Here is a 19,229-nt window from a genome sequence, read left to right on the forward strand (position 1 = left end):
TGTTGTTATAATGTAATTTGGGCTGCGATAGTATGCTAATCCATTGTGATCGCAATACCGCCGCTGCACTACACAGAGACGCCCACTTTACCTTACACACATCCGGAATGTTCAGCAAGCCTGCAAAACCATCGGTACAATCAGGTACCATCGCAGCCTCATGCACACTTGCATAAGTCCAATGTTTTCCAGTGTTAAAGACCATATGGTCGATTGTCATTTGCTATCATACATTACCAGATTTTCATTCCAACCAGCCAGATTGGACAGATATCTGACAGATAATTGTATAGTGTATGCCCAGCATTAGTCTTGTTTCCAGGGACAAAAATTACAAAGGATAATTCTTTAAATCTTGGGACTGCCTGGAAATCAAGGACAGCAACAGCTTCTGAAGGTGTGATTGTTTGTTTACAGTATACTCCTAAATTTCATGCAAAATTTCACTAACTACTTAACAGCAACCCTGGATAAAATTGACACTGAGGCATAAACGGTGACAGACAATGCAGCTAACAGCAGGGCCGGCCCCAGGACTAATACCACCCTGTGCCGGCCGCATGCTCTGCACTCCTTATCGCGCCTAGCGACCGAATTTGGAGGTGTGGCCTAATTACCATAGGCCACGCCTCCTTATGTGACCTTATCTGAGGGGCGTACCCGCATGGCACTCCTCCAAATAATGTCAGGCTGGGGGGAGCCTCACTAGCTGCGCTTCCCCCAGCCCTCTCACGACACTGAATGGATGCCACGCGCCCTCCAATTTGCCCACTCGCGGGCCACTTCGGCCCACTGGTGGAACAGCGGGGAAGGGTGCACCCCTCTATGGGTGGCTCCCATGTTCGACTGCTCAGGTCGAACACCCCTAGACTTGGCCCTGGCTAACAGAATAAACACCACAGGTAAAATAGCAATAATATCCATAGTGGACACGTGAGGTTTCCTTTTGTTTAATTTGTTTCTGCATCCTGCAGCCGGCATAACAGGTTGTTGTAACATGTAGAAAAGACCCAGGAAACACTGTTGTTCTGCTTACAGAGCGCTAAAGGTAAAAACATGGAATAAAGTGACGCTATTAGACATAGAGACAGATCATTTCGACTGCAGCTTTCCTCCAAACCGCTAGGGGTCCCCAGTGGCAGCGTTCTCATGGCTATATCTTCCGCTTCTTTATAGCTTCGCTCCCGGCATCCTTTGCCCTCTTCTACCATCTCGGTCCAACATGGTGGGTTTCCTTTCTGAGTGTGCAGCCTGTGCAATCCCCTTTCATCCTCCGATCAAACCCCCAGCGGCTGCTGCTTCGGGGCCGCGGAGGGCGCCTGATACCTCGGCCGTGCAGCGGAGTGATATATTAGTGGAGGGAGTCGGGTCTAATCGTCATTATTTAGCAGTGACCGAGTCAGGGAGGGTGTCATGGAGGCCGGCCTGTTCTGGGGCTTTGAGGCTATTTGCCGGGTTTCCTGTGCAATGCCGGCATGGTGGTTACCGGAGGGCGCTGTGTCATGTGGGTGGGGTTGTGGGGTGCCTCGCTTGGTAGTGCCTGTAGGACAGGCCGGGGATTGGGGCCTATAGCTCCCTGTATGGTACTGCAGTGCTTGCACCGCGGGGCTGTGCTCCCTGATAGCCCGGCAGGGTGGTGGTGGTATAGGAGGCGGTATATATATATATGTGTGTGTGTGCACTGTATATATGGGTTTGTAACACACTTGCTGTGTACAATTTATTCCAACGTCATTTTAAGTCTGGGACACTAATGTCCCATGTTACACAACATTTTATATTTAGGCTAATATATCAGCTTGTTTAATGCAGCATGTTACATATGCCAGCTTTCTGTTTAAGGTGCATACACACTAGACGATATGCTCCCTGAGCGATATCGTCTAGTGTGTCCCCGGCAGGCTGTGCTCAATGTCGTTCATGACATTGAGCACAGCCGCTGAACGATATCATTAGCGATATCGTTCAGCGCCGGGCTCTCTCACCCATTCCCTGACATGCAGCAACCTGACGAGGTCGTCAGGTTGGCCTGCATGTCAGCGCGATGAACGATGATGACGAACGACCCGTGGGAACGCGCGTCGTCATCGTTCATCTTTTTTGTGTTAAAAATGGACGGTAAAGTGGACGACTGAACGATATCGTTATCGTTCAGTCGTCCACTTTAATCGCCCAGTGTGTCATACAGCGATTTAAGGTTGCACTCATTTGTTAGATGTCTCTGCTGTTATATTGTCACAGGTAAAGTATGGTTCCTGCCAGGTACTGTGTATCACGTTTGCTGGTTTTGATTGCTCTAGCTGAGATGACAATCATGTATTCCCATTACTTGTTTTACATGTTGGAGAATTGATTTTCTATGTATGCAGAGTATTTGCATGTCCCTTATATACTTTGCATGTTTGTTTGTGTTTTTTTTTTTTTTTTTTGAGAATCTGCATTAGGTGACTGGTTCTGGGAGCAGCCCATATAACAAAGCTGCAGGCAGACGATGGTGTAGATGGAAAGCATTTCCTGTGCTTGGTTAGAGTACACTCTGGGTACCAAACATTGACTATCATGTAGTACCTTGTATAGATGTGCTAATGTTATTGGCCTATACAGTATGATCTGCTAGCTGTGCTAAGGATAACATTTTGTTGACTGGAATAATCTCATTTGGTGTTTGCTAGATATGCCTTAAGTGTTTCTGGTACTGTTTGACAGATCTTGCCTTATACAGATTCCTTTCCATTCAAGTTGGGGTATAACACTGCATAGTCAGAAACACAGCGGTGGTTTTTTTGTCATTTCTCATTTATGTATGTTTGACACAGGGACGCGTCCGGACAAAGACCGTGAAAAAGGCCGCCCGGGTCATCATTGAAAAATACTACACCCGACTGGGCAATGACTTCCACACCAACAAGCGTGTGTGTGAGGAGATCGCCATCATCCCTAGCAAAAAGCTGCGCAACAAGATCGCTGGGTAAGAAGTGGTACAGAGAATATATTGCTTGGCTCATTATATTGGTGTCTAGTCTAATGCAGACATGGACAATTTATTGCAGTCTTAGTATAACTGAGCCGTAAGTAGCAGTATTTGCCTTGTGCTGGTGTATAGAATCTACAGTGCAGTATAACTGGCATTAACTTCATGTGTTTTACTAGCAACATAAAAAAAGACTGAAATAAAACTATTTTGAATGTTAGCATTGCTGCCTGGAATGCTTCTTTATCAAACTCATTGGTAAAGGTTGCAGTGACCTCTGACCTCAGTAACAAGGATAAGTCTAATGTGATTCAAAAATGGCGGGAGATTCTTTGCTTTAAACAGTAGTATTGTAATATATGGGCCTCTGTTTTAGGACCATCATTGTGTTAAATGATAGCTACTGGTTCAACCTGCATCGAAAGTGATTGTGGCTCTACTTGTGACCCGGTCATTGATACTGCAGGGATAGCATAACTGAACGAATTTCCCGTGTTTGGCGTGTCATATGGTACCTGCCAAACCCTGTAACGTTCACACAAGTCTTGAATTTTGGTCTGTACAGCCTAGGCTAGACTTCTGTTACCTTTTGGATTTCCAGTGTTTAACTTTCCTCTCTGTAGGTATGTCACACATCTAATGAAGCGCATCCAGAGAGGCCCTGTCAGAGGCATCTCTATCAAACTGCAGGAGGAGGAGCGAGAGAGGAGGGATAATTATGTCCCAGAGGTCAGTGTTTTGCAGCACAGATGCTTGTATTAAGAAGTTTCTCTTGGTATTAACAATGGAATTGGTAGACTGATGTAGGTATAGGCCACCTAAATTATTGCTAAATTTTGGACTTTGTATAAACTTGGTTGGTTTCTTTTTCTTTTTAATCCCATCTTTAAGTTTAATAGAATTCATAAGGTGCCTACACACTAGACGACTCGCGAAAGATGCAAAGTCGTCAACTATTTCCCTTGAACTCCCTGCACTCCCGGACAAACAATATCTTGCATAAACTGTCCAATCTGACAAACGATCTGACCAACGACCCGAATCTTGTTAACGAGATTGGCAGGTCTTGCCTGTTGTAGGCAAGATCTGAAGATGTGATGTACGACTCGCGGGTACGCGCATCGTGATCATGAGTGGACTCTCACTATTTGGACCTATTTTACATGATTTGTCGTTCCAATGCGTCGAAATTGGGCAAATCATGCTAAATATCATCTAGAGTGTACGCACCTTTACTTGAGTGCTATGGCACCACTAGCGATTTTATTAGACCATTGGGCCAATTCTGAATTTGAGTCTTTATTACTTAATTCACTGTTGCTAACTTGTCTGCTATAAATTGTAAATCTTCTGTACATTTTTGTATATAATGTTGGGGATTATATGATCCCATGAAGTATGTCTGAGCTGATTTTGTGTTAATGTACCAGTCCATAGTCTCCTGGTCAGCCCCATGATGGTATTGTGATAAAGTTGCCCATTTTGCCCTTAGGCATGAGAAAATGATATTTGATTTGTGAGCTTTGTCTTGATTCTTTAATTTAGTGGAAGTGAAAGTAGTTCCAGGGAATCTTCCTTAGCTTGGATAGGTTTCCAAGGCGCAACTAAACACTGCACAGCCACTTTCAAATAAGAGAAACTCCTATTCTCAATACAATACCAGGAATACAAAAGTTTTGCAAAAGATCGGCGCACAGTCTGTGCAATCATTAAATAATAATACTCAGATAATCATGAAATTGAGAGATTTACAGAAAGTGTCAAAGATGTGTTGGGTTCTAGAGGTGTTTGCTTACAGGTGAGGGAATGGATTTACTACAGCTTGGGTATTGCACTCAGTGTTCTCCCCAGAAAACTATTCCAGCCGGGTGGCATCAAGAAGTAGCTGGGTGGGGGCCTTCGCAATAATAAAATGTTTTAGACCCTGACCTTTTATAATGATTTAAACTTGAAATAACATTTTATATATTCTCCCTCTCTTATTAGAGGCCGAGTCTGATTATGAAAAAGCTGCAAAGTCTGTAGGATCTGGTCCTTTTTAAACGGCTCCCAGATACTGTCTCCAGTATCTGGTTGGAGACAGGCTGCCAAAGTGCCGGGTTGTAGGCTGTTTCTTGCCAGGTGGTGCACCCGCAAAAAACAGCCTTGGGAGAACACTGCATACTGTCCTTATCCTATTAATGGGTAGTCCAGCCACACTCTGAAGTGTCAGCTGTACACTAACATAGTGCTCCTAGGTGTAGGAGTCGCTGTACCCCCTAAGCTCCTTAATCAGCATTTGGAATTACTTCTCAGTAGTTGCTGCAAGCTACTCTCAGCTGTCATTTTCTCTGACTTCCTGGTCACTTGTTGGACATTCTCAGACTAAAGTGCGGCCACGAGGATGTTGGCGCCGCGCTAAGCTGGAAAACTGCATCGCTGCTGTCACTTTAAATCGGATTTCTGCTCGTGCCTCAGGAGTGTGCAAGCAGAAATTTTGTAATTGGACTTTGCAACGCACTGAATTGAATACCTCCGGAAATCATTCCCTGGGTTAATCAGCATTGCGCTGAATTTAATCACCCTCTTGAGTAGAATCTGGGGCTCAAAATAAGACAGCGAGGGATTGGAATGTTATGAATCTTTGGTAGTGATATTTGTTGCCCAAAATTGGTTTCTGGAAAAAGTTACACATTCTTCCGCCAAGCCAAGCCTGTCGGGCGTGTAGGGGTGTGATACAATTGAATACCACCCATTGAGTTTGAGTATGTAATGCTTAGACCACGAACAGAAGTTTAGAGTCAAAATTGTTTGAGAAGCCTGACAGAATAGTGGTGCAGACACTGCATTTGTGTTGTAACTTTTAACAACCATCTACATTGGTTTACATCGTTTCTAAGTGTCAATGGTGTTATTTGCACACTGATCTATGCATAAACATGTAATTACTATCTCTTGAATTGAAAATTGTTTTTTCTACTTCAGGGTCCATAGGGTATCCACAGGATACCTTGGGGTATAGGTGTGACGACAGTCGCCAGGCACCATAGAGTTAAGCTTTTCAGCCTCCCAGGATGCACTAGGGTCCCCCTCCTATACCCCGCCCCCGAGCCAAGGCACCTCAGTTTAGTTTGGTGCCCGGCCGGAGTCGGGTGCACCTGTCGGAGTGGGGGCTAGAAGAGCCCCTGAAGCTTTCTTCTATGCAGCTGTGGCTGCACATCTGGATGTACAGCATGGACAGCCAGTCCTGACGTCCATGCTGTCTTCCCTACACCCCCGCCGGTACCAGAACGCCGGTACCGATCCGGGGATGCTGGTGAGCATCTGGTGTCACAGCTAGCGGTGACCCCAGATGTTCCGGACCATGGCCGGATTCAAGGGGGACAAAGGTAAGCAGCGGGGTCCCGAGGTGGGTCCACGCTGGTCACATGGTCCTAAGTCCCCAGGCAGGGGGCTCCCTGGGGACTGGCTGCAGCGTGGAGCCAGGCGACCAACCTGCGCTTCCACTACCCCTTGGAACAGCGAACCGCAGCAGAGTGGTAGCGCTGCGGCGTCCCAGGGGTTAAATGCATGCCAGGGGAGCGCGTCTTCCCTGTCTCACAGCCGGCGCCTCCCCCGCTGCACACAGCCCTCTCTGCACGCTGCCGACTGGCCCTGTGGCAGCGCTCCTCCCCCAGGCCAGCCTCCTCTCTGCTCCTCGGCGGCCATCTTCTTCTGAACGCATGGTGAACGCTGCTGGAAGCCTGGAAGGAAGCATCGTGGTCTGGGTCCCCCTGCATACCTCTCCTCCGCTGTGGTCAGGTCTGTGTATGCAGCGCTGTGTCCTACCAGGCCCTGTGTCTGCGTAGTTGAGTGATCAGCGCTGTTAGTGCAGGAATTGATTTTCTTTGCATTGTATGTGACTGTGCTAGCGCTGCTGCCTGTAACTTTTCTTCTAAACTGTCAGCTTTATTCTGTCCCTGTTCTTTCTGCTAAGCCCTTGCGGTGCGGTGCTGCAGGGTGGTCTCTCGCCTATTTACTATATAATTCTTGAGAGGGGTCACATACCTGGTGCCATCATGTCTGAAAGTGATTTTCCTCTCCGGCTACAGTGTACTACATGTAAAGTACCGTTAGCGGAGGGGGAGGGTAGCGCGGAGGGCCTTTGCCGGCAGTGTTTGTCCATGGCGCGGCCGCTTACGGTTACAGCACCGGTACAGGAGCCGCCCTGGGCTTGTTTCGCTCAGGCGCTTACAGCCTTAGTGGGCCAGTTAGCTCCGCAGCCCGCGTTTACACCGATGGGTTTGTCCCAGCAGTCAGTGGTGTCGTCACCCATGCAGGGTTTCCCACGACAATTGGTGGTACCCCACAGTCTCCCTATTTCCCCGCTCCCGGTTTCTCAGGAGCCAGCGTGGGTTAACTCCCTGACGAGTTCTGTACAGCACTTGTCGGATGTGTTGCAAGGGGAGTCTGTGATGCGGCCGCATAAACGGCCGGTGGCGTCTGTCGGCTCCTTATGAGGATGACGAGGGGACGTCTGATGGGGAGATTCTGGATCCTTACGATCAGGAACCTCTCCACACTAAGGACGCTGATGCTAAGTCCAAAGTATATATTCCTGGACTTATTCGGGCGGTCCGCACAGCCTTGGTGATTGAGGACGAAGTTCCCCCAGCGGCTAAATCTAAGTATGCCTTTTTCAAAGATGTGAAGGGCGATGCCACAGTCTTTCCTCTTTCGGGTCAATTAGTGGACCATTTAGAGGAGGCGTGGAAACAGCCTGGCAAGCAATACCAGCCGCAGAGACGCCTGGCGGTGGCTTATCCGTTCGCGGATAATTATTTTGCAAAGTGGGAATCCCCTCCACAGGTGGATTCTCACGTGACCCGTCTTGTCCGTAGTGCCACATTGCCGATGCCATCCATGTCCTCCCTTAAGGATGCTACGGACCGCAAGGTGGAGATCTGCCTGAAATTCGCTTATTCCCTTGCGGGGGGGGGGGGGCAGCACGACCGGCTATGGCCATTTGCTGGGTTGCCAGAGCGGTGGAGCGCTGGGCGGATTCATTAGAGGCTTCTTTTGATTCCGACTGTCCGGCCGAACAGGCGGAGTTGATTGGTAATCTCCGTGATTCGGCCACCTACATCAACGAGGCGGCCCTAGACATTAGTACTCTGGTGTCTAGAATTTCTTCAGCAGCGGTGGCTGCTCGTCGCACCTTGTGGCTGCGATCCTGGAAGGCGGACGCAGATTCCAAATAGGGTCTGGATGCGTTGCCGTTTACCGGAGAAGTTCTCTTCGGTCCGGATCTGGATAAGATTGTGGCCACGCTGGCGGCAGCCAAATCTGCTTGTCTCCCGTCGGCCGCTGCTCCTTCTAGTTCTGGACCATCGTCCTTTCGGTCATCTAGGGCTCAGGGCAGGCCCAAACAACAGTCGTTTCCTCGACAGGCTGGCCCTAAGAAATTGGCCAAGCCCCGGACGCAGGCATGGAGTACCAGACGTCCGGCCCCCAAGACAGATGACAAGCCTGCGGCCTGACTGTCCGGGCCTCCCTTTGGGGGATCCCAGGGCGGGAGGCCGCCTGCTGCAGTTCGCCCAGTGTTGGTCGGCCACTACGACAGACATTTGGGTTCTCGAGGTGGTCTCCAACGGGTACACCCTCTCCTTCCGGCACAGACCCCCGGCGCGATTCTTCACCACGGGTCTACCATCAGACCGGAACAAGGCTGCGGAAGGTATTGCACACTATGCTCCAGGCTGGAGTTATAGTGCCTGTTCCATTCTCCCAGAGGGGCCAGGGTTTCTATTCAAATCTTTTTTTGGTACAGAAACCCAATGGGTCGTATCGTCCGATTCTCAACCTCAAAGCACTCAACAAGTCTTTGCGGGTTCCGAAGTTTCGGATGGAGACCCTACGGTCCATCATTCTGGCGCTGGAACCTGGGGACTACATTGTGTCATTGGACATACAGGACGCTTACCTGCATGTCCCTATTCTTTTGCGCCATCAACAGTTCCTCAGGTTTGCAATCCGCAGCGACCACTTCCAGTTTCGGGCGTTACCTTTTGGCCTGGCGACAGCACCACGTGTTTTCACCAAGGTGATGGCGGTCATGGCTGCTTCTCTGCGGCTGCAGGGAGTCCGCATGTTGCCGTACTTGGACGACCTGTTATTGGTGGCAGGATCTCCAGAGCTCCTGTTACGCCACTTGGACCTGACCATTGCACTGCTGCAACGGCACGGCTGGCTAATCAACTGGCAGAAGTCCACTCTAATCCCGTCTCGGAGGATTCTGCCTCTGGGAGCCTTATTGGACTCGGGACAGCAAAGGATCTTTGTGACGGAGGACAAGATCTCTGCTTTACAGTCAAGGGTGCGCAGTTGTCTGCACAGCCGCCGGGTGTCCCTACACTCGGCGATGAGGTTACTGGGCTCCATGGTGTCGGTGTTCGACATGGTGGAATTCGCCCAGTTTCACTCCAGACCTCTGCAGCACCTGATCCTGTCCAAGTGGAATGGGCTGCCTCAGTCTCTGAAGTCCCAGACGATTGTGATCACCCCGGAGGTTCGCCTGTCCCTTGCTTGGTGGTTACAGACGACCCACCTCAACAAGGGACGTCCGTTCTGGGTTCCAAATTGGGTCCTGTTGACAACGGACGCCAGTCTTCGGGGCTGGGGAGCAGTTTCGGGTCCACACATGTTCCAGGGCAGGTGGACGCCGACAGAAGCGGAGCTTCCAATAAATATCTTGGAACTCCGTGCGGTCTTCAATGCTCTCCAGCAGGCACATCAGTTTCTCCAGGGTCACCCGGTGCAGGTCCAGTCGGACAACGCTACCACCGTGGCCTACATAAACAGGCAAGGAGGAACTCTGTCGGGCGGCTCTCGTAGAGGTCTCTCTGATCCTGGTTTGGGCGGAGCGCAATCTTCCAGCCATATCAGCGGTCTTCATCCCGGGAGTGCTAAATTGGGACTTTCTAAGTCGCCAGGACGTTCATCCGGGGGAATGGTCCCTGCACCCGGACGTTTTTCAACTGCTGGTGGACAGGTGGGGTCTTCCAGAGATCGACCTCATGGCGTCCCGGCACAACAACAAGTTGCCGGTGTACGGGTCTCGCACAAGAGACGAAGGGGCGTCTCTGGTGGATGCTCTGTCCGTCCGGTGGACGTTCCGGTTCGCATACCTGTTCCCTCCGGTCTCCCTTCCACGGGTAATCCGGAAATTCAAACAGAAAGGAGGGACGCTCCTGTTGATAGCTCCCGCGTGGCCCAGACGGCACTGGTTCTCAGACCTCCAGGGTCTGTCCGTGGACAGTCCTCTGCGGTTGCCGCTACGACTGGACCTTCTGTCTCAGGGTCCTTGTCTTCACCCGGACCTGACTCGGCTGTCTTTGACGGCGTGGCTGTTGAGACGGCCATGCTGAGGTCCCGGGGGGTTTTCCAGCTCTGTGGTGCGTACCATGTTGCGAGCTCGGAAACAGTCTTCCGCGAGGATATACCATCGCGTGTGGCATACGTTCTTCCAGTGGTGTCGACCGAGAGGTTATGCACCGCGGGAGTTTCGTCTGTCTCGGATTCTCGCCTTCCTGCAAGCGGGACTAGATCATGGGCTTCGCCTTGCTTCTTTGAAGGTACAGGTTTCGGCCCTATCTGTCTGGTTTCACCGTAGGATTGCTACAATCCCGGATGTGCGCACCTTTATGCAAGGTGTTCTCCGCATTCAGCCGCCCTTTGTTCCACCTGTGGTGCCTTGGGATTTGGCTGTGGTCCTGAGGGCTCTCCAAGGACCGCCGTTTGAACCACTGAGCTCAGTGGATCTTAAATGGCTAACAGCTAAGACTGTTTTCCTTCTGGCTATTGCTTCGGCCAGACGTGTTTCTGATTTAGGGGCTCTTTCTTGTAGACCCCCTTTCTTGGTTTTGCATGGGAACAGGGCAGTGCTCCGCACTCGGCCCGAGTTTCTTCCCAAAGTTGTTTCCCAGTTTCATGTTAACGAGGAAATCGTTGTTCCGGCCTTTAACTCACCGGGTCTTTCCCTGGGTGAGGCCTCTTTGGATGTTGTGCGGGCCTTAAGGACTTATGTTGACCGCACTTCTTCGTTTAGGAAGTCGGACACTTTGTTTGTCCTCTATGGCTTCCGTAAAAAGGGTTGGCCTGCTTCAAAGCAAACTTTGGCAGCCTTGATCCGTATGGCTATTTCTGAAGCTTATCTTCATGAAGGCCTACCGGTTCCTCTTTCTCTGAAGGCTCATTCCACTAGGTCGGTGGGTCCTTCGTGGGCAGCTCGACGTGGTGCCTCTGCAGTCCAGATCTGCAAGGCTGCTACGTGGTCCTCTGTCCATACCTTCGTGAGGTATTACAGGTTTGACACCTTCGCCTCTCAGGATGCTTCCTTCGGGCGGCGGATTCTCCTTTCTGCACAGGAGCGTCCCCACCCTTAAAGGATACTGCTTTGGGACATCCCCAAGGTATCCTATGGACCCTTAAGTAGAAAATATGAGATGTGGTAAGAACTTACCCTTATCTCTATTTCTACGAAGTCCATAGGGTTCCACAGGACTCCCACCCTGTCGCACCTGTGCTGCAGATGGAAAACCGGTGACCAGAGCAAAGTCCGTCTCCCTCTGGTGAGAATGTGATTCTTGTATGTGTCCAGATCTTTTTTCTCTCTTCCTTCTCCTCCGGCCTATGGCTTGATAACTAACTGAGGTGCCTTGGCTCGGGGCCGGGGTATAGGAGGGGGACCCTAGTGCATCCTGGGAGGCTGAAAAGCTTAACTCTATGGTGCCCGGCAACTGACGTCACACCTATACCCCAAGGTATCCTGTGGAACCCTATGGACTTCGTAGAATTAGAGATAACTAGGGTAAGTTCTTACCATAGCTCATATTATATCCTTCATTAAGTGATTAGAACTTGTGGTCCAACCTGCATCGAAAGTGATTGTGGCTCTGCTTGTGACCCGATCATTGATACTGCAGGGAGAGCATAACTGAACGAATTTCCCGTGTTTGCTGTGTAATATGGTACCTGTCAAACCCTGTAACGTTCACACACGACCTGAATTTTGGACTGTATCGTATGTTAAACTGTACTGTAACTTTTGGATTTTCAGCTTATAAAGATATAAGATTTATGAGAGGGCCCCTTCTACCTTCTCTCATGGCTTTGCAAAATGATGACCAGAGATTAATATATTCTCGCATACATGCATTCCTGCACTTTTGTTTTGAGCCCTACTTAGTGTTCCCACTAAAAAGTGGGGGGAAGAGTCGCTGGGAGGGCACATTTTCCGCACGTGTGTGGCTGATTGGATAGAGCGTGTCCTTGTGATGCCCTGCACTTAGTGGTACATGGCTATTCACCCGGCGGTGATTGGTATCTGCAACTTTTCCCACCCACGAGACACTGGCTCGCGGATGGGGAAGGCTCAGGGCAGGCTGTTTTAGCAGGGCGCATTTAGCCCTTTTAAAAATCGTGCCTGGTGTGGCTATAACAGCCTAGCGGTAACACTATTACTCCAGTTACCTCAAGCCCCTTTTTAATATTGCCTATAAAATCATTTCTGCAGTAAAGTAATTAGTGTTTTTTTTTTTTCCTCTAGTCTTTCCTAACTCAAATATTTGTTCCAATAGGATTAAGCCCTTTACTTTAAGCTACATGGAAGTACCTGTATCTACTCAAGCTTATTTTTGCTTGTCCTGAATTCCCACTTGAAACAATGTATTAGAATAAATTGTGATTTGTTTCATCTTCTCTCGCTATAACAAATGATAAAATAATAATAATTTGCTATATTGAAGTACTGCATCAGTATTGTTTAGAAACCATAAATATTTCCACTGCACTGGAGTCTAGATATTTAAATAATATTAATAGAGTCCAATAAAGAGGTGCTACCAAAGATTACATGTAGATGCAATAACTTGACCAGGGAATGGGGAAAGTGGAAACAGAATCGTAAAGCTAGGTGCACTCTGGCAATGTATTCAATGTTAAAATATAACTTTTATTAAATCATATAAAATACTTAATTGTAATAAGCACATGTGAAGCTAGCGAAATAAAAACAAAACATAGAGAAGAATGTGAAAATAAACAAGTGTTTAAAATATGACTCTGCTTTTGTATAAATAAACTGGCATCCAGGATATGTCTATGCTTTCACCATAAAATAATAATTCAAGTTGAGGTAGTGCTGTTCTTAATATATTGTGTGCAGTTGTTTTGTAATAGACCACTGATATGACTATTACAGAAATTCCTCCTGTAATTGTAACGCTTATGTTGCAGTTGTCACTTTAGTTGCCAAGTATATTACTGGATATTTATTGTATCCAGAAGCTGGTGTTATAGCAACGTTCTGTTGCTCTTGGTATAAATACCTAACAAAGTAATATTATGCACTTATTCCACATATACTATCACCCTTATACCATCATTGTTGGATGGTTATACATATGGATTAAACACCTCTAATATGGTCAGGCAATCCTAATATACAGTCAGGTCCATAAATATTGGGACATTGACAGAATTTTCAGATTTTGGCCTCTATTCACCACCACAATGGTTTTGAAATGAAACAAACAAGATGTGCTTTAACTGCAGACTTTCAGATTTAATTTGAGGGTAATTACATCCAAATCGGGTGAACGGCGTAGGAATTACAACTGTTTCAATATGTGCCTCCCACTTTTTAAGGGACCAAAAGTAATGGGACTATCAACTCAAAAGCTATTTCATGGACAGGTGTGGGCTATTCCCTCGTTATTTCATTATCAATTAAGCAGGTAAAAGGTCTGAAGTTGATTCTAGGTGTGACATTTGCATTTGGAATCAGTTGCTGTCAACTCTCAATATGAGATCCAAAGAGCTGTCACTATCAGTGAAGCAAGCCATCATTAGGCTGAAAAATCAAAACAAATCCATCAGAGAGATTGCAAAAACATTAGGTGTGGCCAAATCAACACTTTGGAACATTCTTAAAAAGAAAGAACGCACCGGAGAGATCAGCAACACCAAAAGACCCGGAAGACCACGGAAAACAACTGTGGTGGATGACAGAAGAATAATTTCCCTGGTGAAGAAAAACCCCTTCACAACAGTTGGCCAAATCAAGAACACTCTCCAGGAGGTAGGTGTATATGTGTCAAAGTCAACAATCAAGAGAAGACTTCACAAGAGTGAATATAGAGGGTTCACCACAAGATGTAAACCATTGGTGAGCCACAAAAACAGGAAGACCAGATTAGCGTTTGCCAAACATCTAAAAAAGCCATTACAGTTCTGGAACAACATCCTATGGACAGATGAGACAAAGATCAACTTGTACCAGAGTGATAGGAAGAGAAGGAAAGGAACTGCTCATGATCCATTACCACCACCATGCTTCACCTCATCAGTGAAGCATGGTGGTGGTAATGTCATGGCGTGGGCATGTATGGCTGCCAAAGGAACTGGTTCCCTTTTATTTATTGATGTGACTGCTGACAAAAGCAGCAGAATGAATTCTGAAGTGTTTCGGGCAATATTATATGCTCATATTCAGTCAAATGCTTCAGAACTCATTGGACGGCGCTTCACAGTGCAGATGGACAATGACCCGAAGCATACTGCAAAAGCAACCAAAGAGTTTTTTAAGGCTAAAAAGTGGAATGTTATGCAATGGCCAAGTCAATCCCCTGACCTGAATCCGATTGAGCATGCATTTCACTTGATGAAAACAAAACTGAAGGGAAAATGCTCCAAGAACAAGCAGGAACTGAAGACATTTGCAGTAGAGGCCTGGCAGAGCATCATTAGGGATGAAACCCAGCGTCTGGTGATGTCTATGCGTTCCAGACTTCAGGCTGTAATTGCCTGCAAAGGATTTGCAACAAAGTATTAAAAAGTGAATGTTAGATTTAGGATTGTTTAGTTTGTCCCATTACTTTTGGCCCCTTAAAAAGTGGGAGGCACATATAGAAACCATTGTAATTCCTACACCGTTCACCTGATTTGGATGTAATTACCCTCAAATTAAATTTGAAAGTCTGCAGTTAAATCACATCTTGTTTGTTTCATTTCAAAGCCATTGTGGTGGTGAATAGAGGCCAAAATCTGAAAATTCTGTCAATGTCCCAATATTTATGGACTGACTGTATACATATCAGTGGCGATTATATTACACGGCTCCTATGATTTCTGCCGTCAGTAACCTGACATCCAGCAGGATCAGTGTATCACTGGATAAAGGGTATTATAGTATAGATATAAAGTGACTCTGATAAGCAGCGCTCAGTATTGTTTAAACCCCTTCCTTTTTAAGAGACTTTGATTTGCATGTAAACTTCTCTGGAAAACTGTATCCTACTCCTTTCTAAGGTTCATAGTATAGCAAATAATATTCAGTGTTGATTAATGTCTAAGTTGATCTACAGGAGGAAATTCAATTACCCACGGTAATTTACTGCGGGTAATGGGAGGTAGCCTCGTGCTTTAATACCCGGGACTATTCAATTAGCCTAAAAAATTCCCCCGATAGCTGTTAATGCCCATTAGATGAACGTGTCAACGGCCGTTGGCACACAGAAGCCATGTAAAGTACACAGATTTGTACGGTATCTAGCTGCAGGGTTAGTGCACATTTCTTTTCAGGTCTCTGGAGCCCCAAGAAGAAATTCCCGATAAGCTGGGCTCATTGTGTGGGGGAATTCAATTAGCTCTCTTAAGTTAACATGTGCTAATTAACCGCCAGCTGCTTCTCAGTGTCCTCACAAGGAACAGGTCTTATTCTGTTGATTCAATTGGTCTGTCTTTGCAGGTATCTGCCCTGGATCAAGAGATCATTGAGGTTGATCCTGACACCAAGGAAATGCTGAAGTTGCTGGTAGGTGCAAATATTTCACCCAGGGTGAACTAACTTTTTTTTTTTTTTTTTTTGTCTTAAATCTATTTATATTTATTATTTTGCAAGTCTACAGACAGTATTTAGACCTTGGTCTATGACACCTGCATCGAAAGTGATTGTGGTTTGATCATTGGCCCAGTCATTGATACTGCAGGGAGATCATAATGTGAGACTTTCCCGTGTTTGGTTGTCACTTGTACATCTCAAACCCTGTATCTTTCAAACATCTAAGTTTATAAAAGTGTGTTCATTTATTGACAACATATTGGCCTGTGAATAGCATAACAACCTTGGTTTTCCTTTCATAGACTGTTTACTAAAATTGCCACAATACTACAAAAAGTATTGACTAGAAGGAAAGCGAATCAATCTTAAAGGAAAATGTCCCCATCCTCAATACAATAAGTATGTGTAGCAATCTGGGGAAGTCGGTAAGGCCCTAGAAGTGCTATAGACCGCTCTGTAGAGTTTACAGTAAAGAAAAACACATTTGTACCAGCCGACTTTGATTTTAGTTTGGATGGGCATATTTCATTAAGGGTGGTGCTCCTTTCCTTTTAAATGTACCTGCTGCAGTCTGTTAGCAAATATCCAGCATTCATTGTCCAGTGGATCCAGCTTTCCACAGAATTCAGCGCATCTGTAAAGGAAGTTCTATGTAATCAAACTCTTAACTCCATATCTATCTGATTTCAGGACTTTGGCGGCCTGTCCAACCTGCAAGTGACCCAGCCTACTGTGGGGATGAACTTCAAAACACCACGGGGGGCTGTTTAAATGTTTGTATTATACCATTTCCAATAAACTTGGGAAAACCAATTGCATGAAGAGTAATTCATTAAGTCTATCGTATTGTGTGAATACACCTGTTCGCGGAATTATTGCCGACTATTGGCATGCAGCAAGATAGCCTATACAAGACTTTGCTTTTAATATTTGCCACCATTGGCTTTAAAATGTCCCTATATGCAATAATTTATGTGCATAACCCTAGCTGTCAGTATATTGCAGATGCAGCTACTGTACATCTTGCCATCTCCTTTGGACTTGGCAGTACTTTGGGATTTCTAATCTGCCGTATATTGACATCTAAAGCAGTGGTTCCCAAACTGGGCACCATGAGTTGGTGGTCCGGTACCAATTCAAATTAATTATTTGTGATCAATGTGATGGGTGAAACCAGTGTTCATGGCTGGCAAACAAAATTGCAACACTGTCCTCTACAACATAACTGAATCGAAGGATGACCAGTAAGTGCAATTTACTTTAATTATTTTGCCTAAATTTCTCAATAAGAAACTTTTCTCCCTGGGGTGCTGTGAAAAAAATGCTGATACTCTAGGGTGCCGTGATTCAAGAAAGTTTGGTAACCACTGCTCTAAAGGAAGACTTGTTTATCCTGATACTATAAGAAGCTATGGAAAGGTAAATAGGTTGTTACAACATGTTGATGGCTTTATCATTGGAAAAAAATAGGTTATTTTTATATTTTTTTTGTTCATTAAATTAAGAACTTTTTACTAAAGTTTTGACTTTGTGACTGATTGCAGGAAAAGCTTTGATCATGGAGGAAAACAGTAAAACATTAGGTCTCACTTTTCCAACATATACTATGTCAGCCCTATCTGTCCAAGCTATCCATTTGCTTTTGTAATTTTTACATCTCATGAATGTACTTGGAAATGCTGATATTGATTCGATTTCTGTATATAATAAATACTTGGTTCAGGAAATGAGCAGAGCACAAATGTCCTCAAAGTACTTATTCACAGTTGTTTTAAGTTTGTTCGTTGAACTAGAATTTCTTAAGACTAGCACAGATGATGACTTGGTTTTAAAATTAGCATGTAGCCTTTAGAAGATACCATGACACTTAAAATGTTTGTGGGTCTTTGCTAGCATAAATTAATCTCTGTATATCTCAGTGAGACGTTCAATTCCCCTCTTAGGCACTTAGCAAACTGTGGCTGTACACATTTGCTTCTTTACGGTACTCTAACATTGCAGATTTTCCTGCTCGCCTCCATGGGAGTTCAAGGGAAAATCTGCAATGTTGGTGGTCGGAATACTGGCTTCTTGCGGCCATTGCCTATGATTGAATTGTCCCCTTAATAACAAGTTCCAATTTTACAATATTTCTAAACCTCGGTACAATTTTTTTTTTTTTTATAAACACATTTTATATTGTATCGTCAAGTGTCACATTTACAGACATCGTAATGAACAATAATACACCTGTCCATAAAAAGCAAAAAAGGAAACTAATGATCACAATAGTTGTACGCTTGGTACACACTTATTGACGTGTACCAAGTGATGCAACCCAAGATCCTCCTGCCGACAGGCCAACATATCGGGTTGTCTGTACACCCAATATGCAGGTGCTCGCCGCATGGGATCCTCTGCCACATCTTCCTGCATGTACAAAAAAAAAACATGCAATGCGGCTGACAACCCCACGGGAGTGCGCACTACATGATGTAGTGCATACACACTTGGAAGATTTTAACGATTTGTCGTTCCAATGCATCGGAATCTGTCAAATCATTTATAAAATAGTCTAGCGTGTGTAAGGGCCTTTAGTATTTACATTACTTTGTAAAAAAAACATTTGGTAGGTAGTAAATCAGTTTATTGAAGCAGCCGATTGGTGGCATTGACCGATGGGTTTAAAACCCGCAAAAGAAATTCAAAACTAACTTTGGATTCAAAGACAATAGAAGTCAATGATAAACATCGATCAAAGTCGCCTATAATCAGTGGGTTTGATAAAATATATATAGTAAATCTAAACCTATGTCTTCCCCAGTTAAACCTGCTCTCAAACGCAATGGTGGCCATAACCAACGAGTTAAATCCCTCATCAGCTGAGTAGTGAACGAAAAAAAATTTCAGAGTTGTAGTGTGAGTGCATGGGTTTTTTGGATCTCTTAACAAGTCTTTTGTGGCATTTTATGGCCTTAATTTGGCCATGTGCTGTGGAACCTTTGCAAGATTGCCTACTTTTAGTGGCTCTTACTTGAGGTATTTCTGGTAGCTGTCATATCTGCCAGTCAGGTTATATGGTGTAAAGCGCCTGTTTTGAACATTGTTGTTGCAAACTAATTTTAATTTCCTTTTTTCATGTCAATCAGGATATTATACTTCAGTATCTCTGACCGCAACCACCTAAAGGAAGAATGGTTACATATTCTGGATATTGTCAAGGCAATGTCTGTATCTCCTACAGAATGAAAGGTTTCAGAAAGCTGGATCAGCGGTTTGTCCTTCTTGTATGACATTGTCAAGGACATGCTCTGTCCAAACATAATATTGCAAGATAGATCAGGGATGTTAGTGCACAGGCTTCCAAGGGGAACTGATGTGAGTTGTCTTAAGGGTGTATTCTACTTGGCAGTAGCACCC

The 19,229-nt window shown here is 45.8% G+C and overlaps 1 protein-coding gene and 3 non-coding genes across 5 annotated transcripts; all 4 read left to right on the forward strand.

Moving 5' to 3' along the window:
• Positions 1 to 1,121: 1,121 nt before the first annotated feature.
• RPS17 (ribosomal protein S17) lies at positions 1,122 to 18,977 on the forward strand. Of its 2 annotated transcripts, XM_088445988.1 has the most exons (6): positions 1,122 to 1,225; positions 2,817 to 2,968; positions 3,595 to 3,700; positions 15,738 to 15,803; positions 16,521 to 16,603; positions 18,959 to 18,977. In XM_088445988.1, the coding sequence occupies exons 1-5, from the start codon at positions 1,223 to 1,225 to the stop codon at positions 16,599 to 16,601; spliced, it is 408 nt and encodes a 135-aa protein (XP_088302114.1). In that variant the 5' UTR covers positions 1,122 to 1,222; the 3' UTR covers positions 16,602 to 16,603; positions 18,959 to 18,977. The 2 variants fall into 2 exon arrangements, with proteins under 2 accessions (XP_088302114.1, XP_088302112.1); XM_088445986.1 differs by lacking the exon at positions 18,959 to 18,977 and having other exon boundaries at positions 16,521 to 16,643.
• On the forward strand, positions 3,383 to 3,512 carry LOC148540407 (small nucleolar RNA SNORA71). Its single transcript, XR_015869850.1, has one exon. It is a non-coding gene; the product is annotated as a small nucleolar RNA SNORA71 (small nucleolar RNA).
• On the forward strand, positions 11,859 to 11,988 carry LOC148540408 (small nucleolar RNA SNORA71). Its single transcript, XR_015869846.1, has one exon. It is a non-coding gene; the product is annotated as a small nucleolar RNA SNORA71 (small nucleolar RNA).
• Positions 15,924 to 16,050, forward strand: LOC148540409 (small nucleolar RNA SNORA71). The gene has a single exon (XR_015869849.1). It is a non-coding gene; the product is annotated as a small nucleolar RNA SNORA71 (small nucleolar RNA).
• Positions 18,978 to 19,229: the final 252 nt, after the last annotated feature.

This window comes from Taudactylus pleione, unplaced genomic scaffold (genome assembly GCF_031769625.1).
Source record: "Taudactylus pleione unplaced genomic scaffold, aTauple2 ptg000019l, whole genome shotgun sequence".
Lineage (NCBI taxonomy): Eukaryota > Metazoa > Chordata > Amphibia > Anura > Myobatrachidae > Taudactylus > Taudactylus pleione.

Excerpts from the sequence above, each read along its gene's own strand:
- RPS17 (XM_088445988.1), top strand. Across the intron at positions 2,969-3,594 it reads CTGCGCAACAAGATCGCTGG|GTATGTCACACATCTAATGA; the intron begins GTAAGAAGTGGT and ends TCCTCTCTGTAG. Across the intron at positions 3,701-15,737 it reads GGGATAATTATGTCCCAGAG|GTATCTGCCCTGGATCAAGA; the intron begins GTCAGTGTTTTG and ends CTGTCTTTGCAG.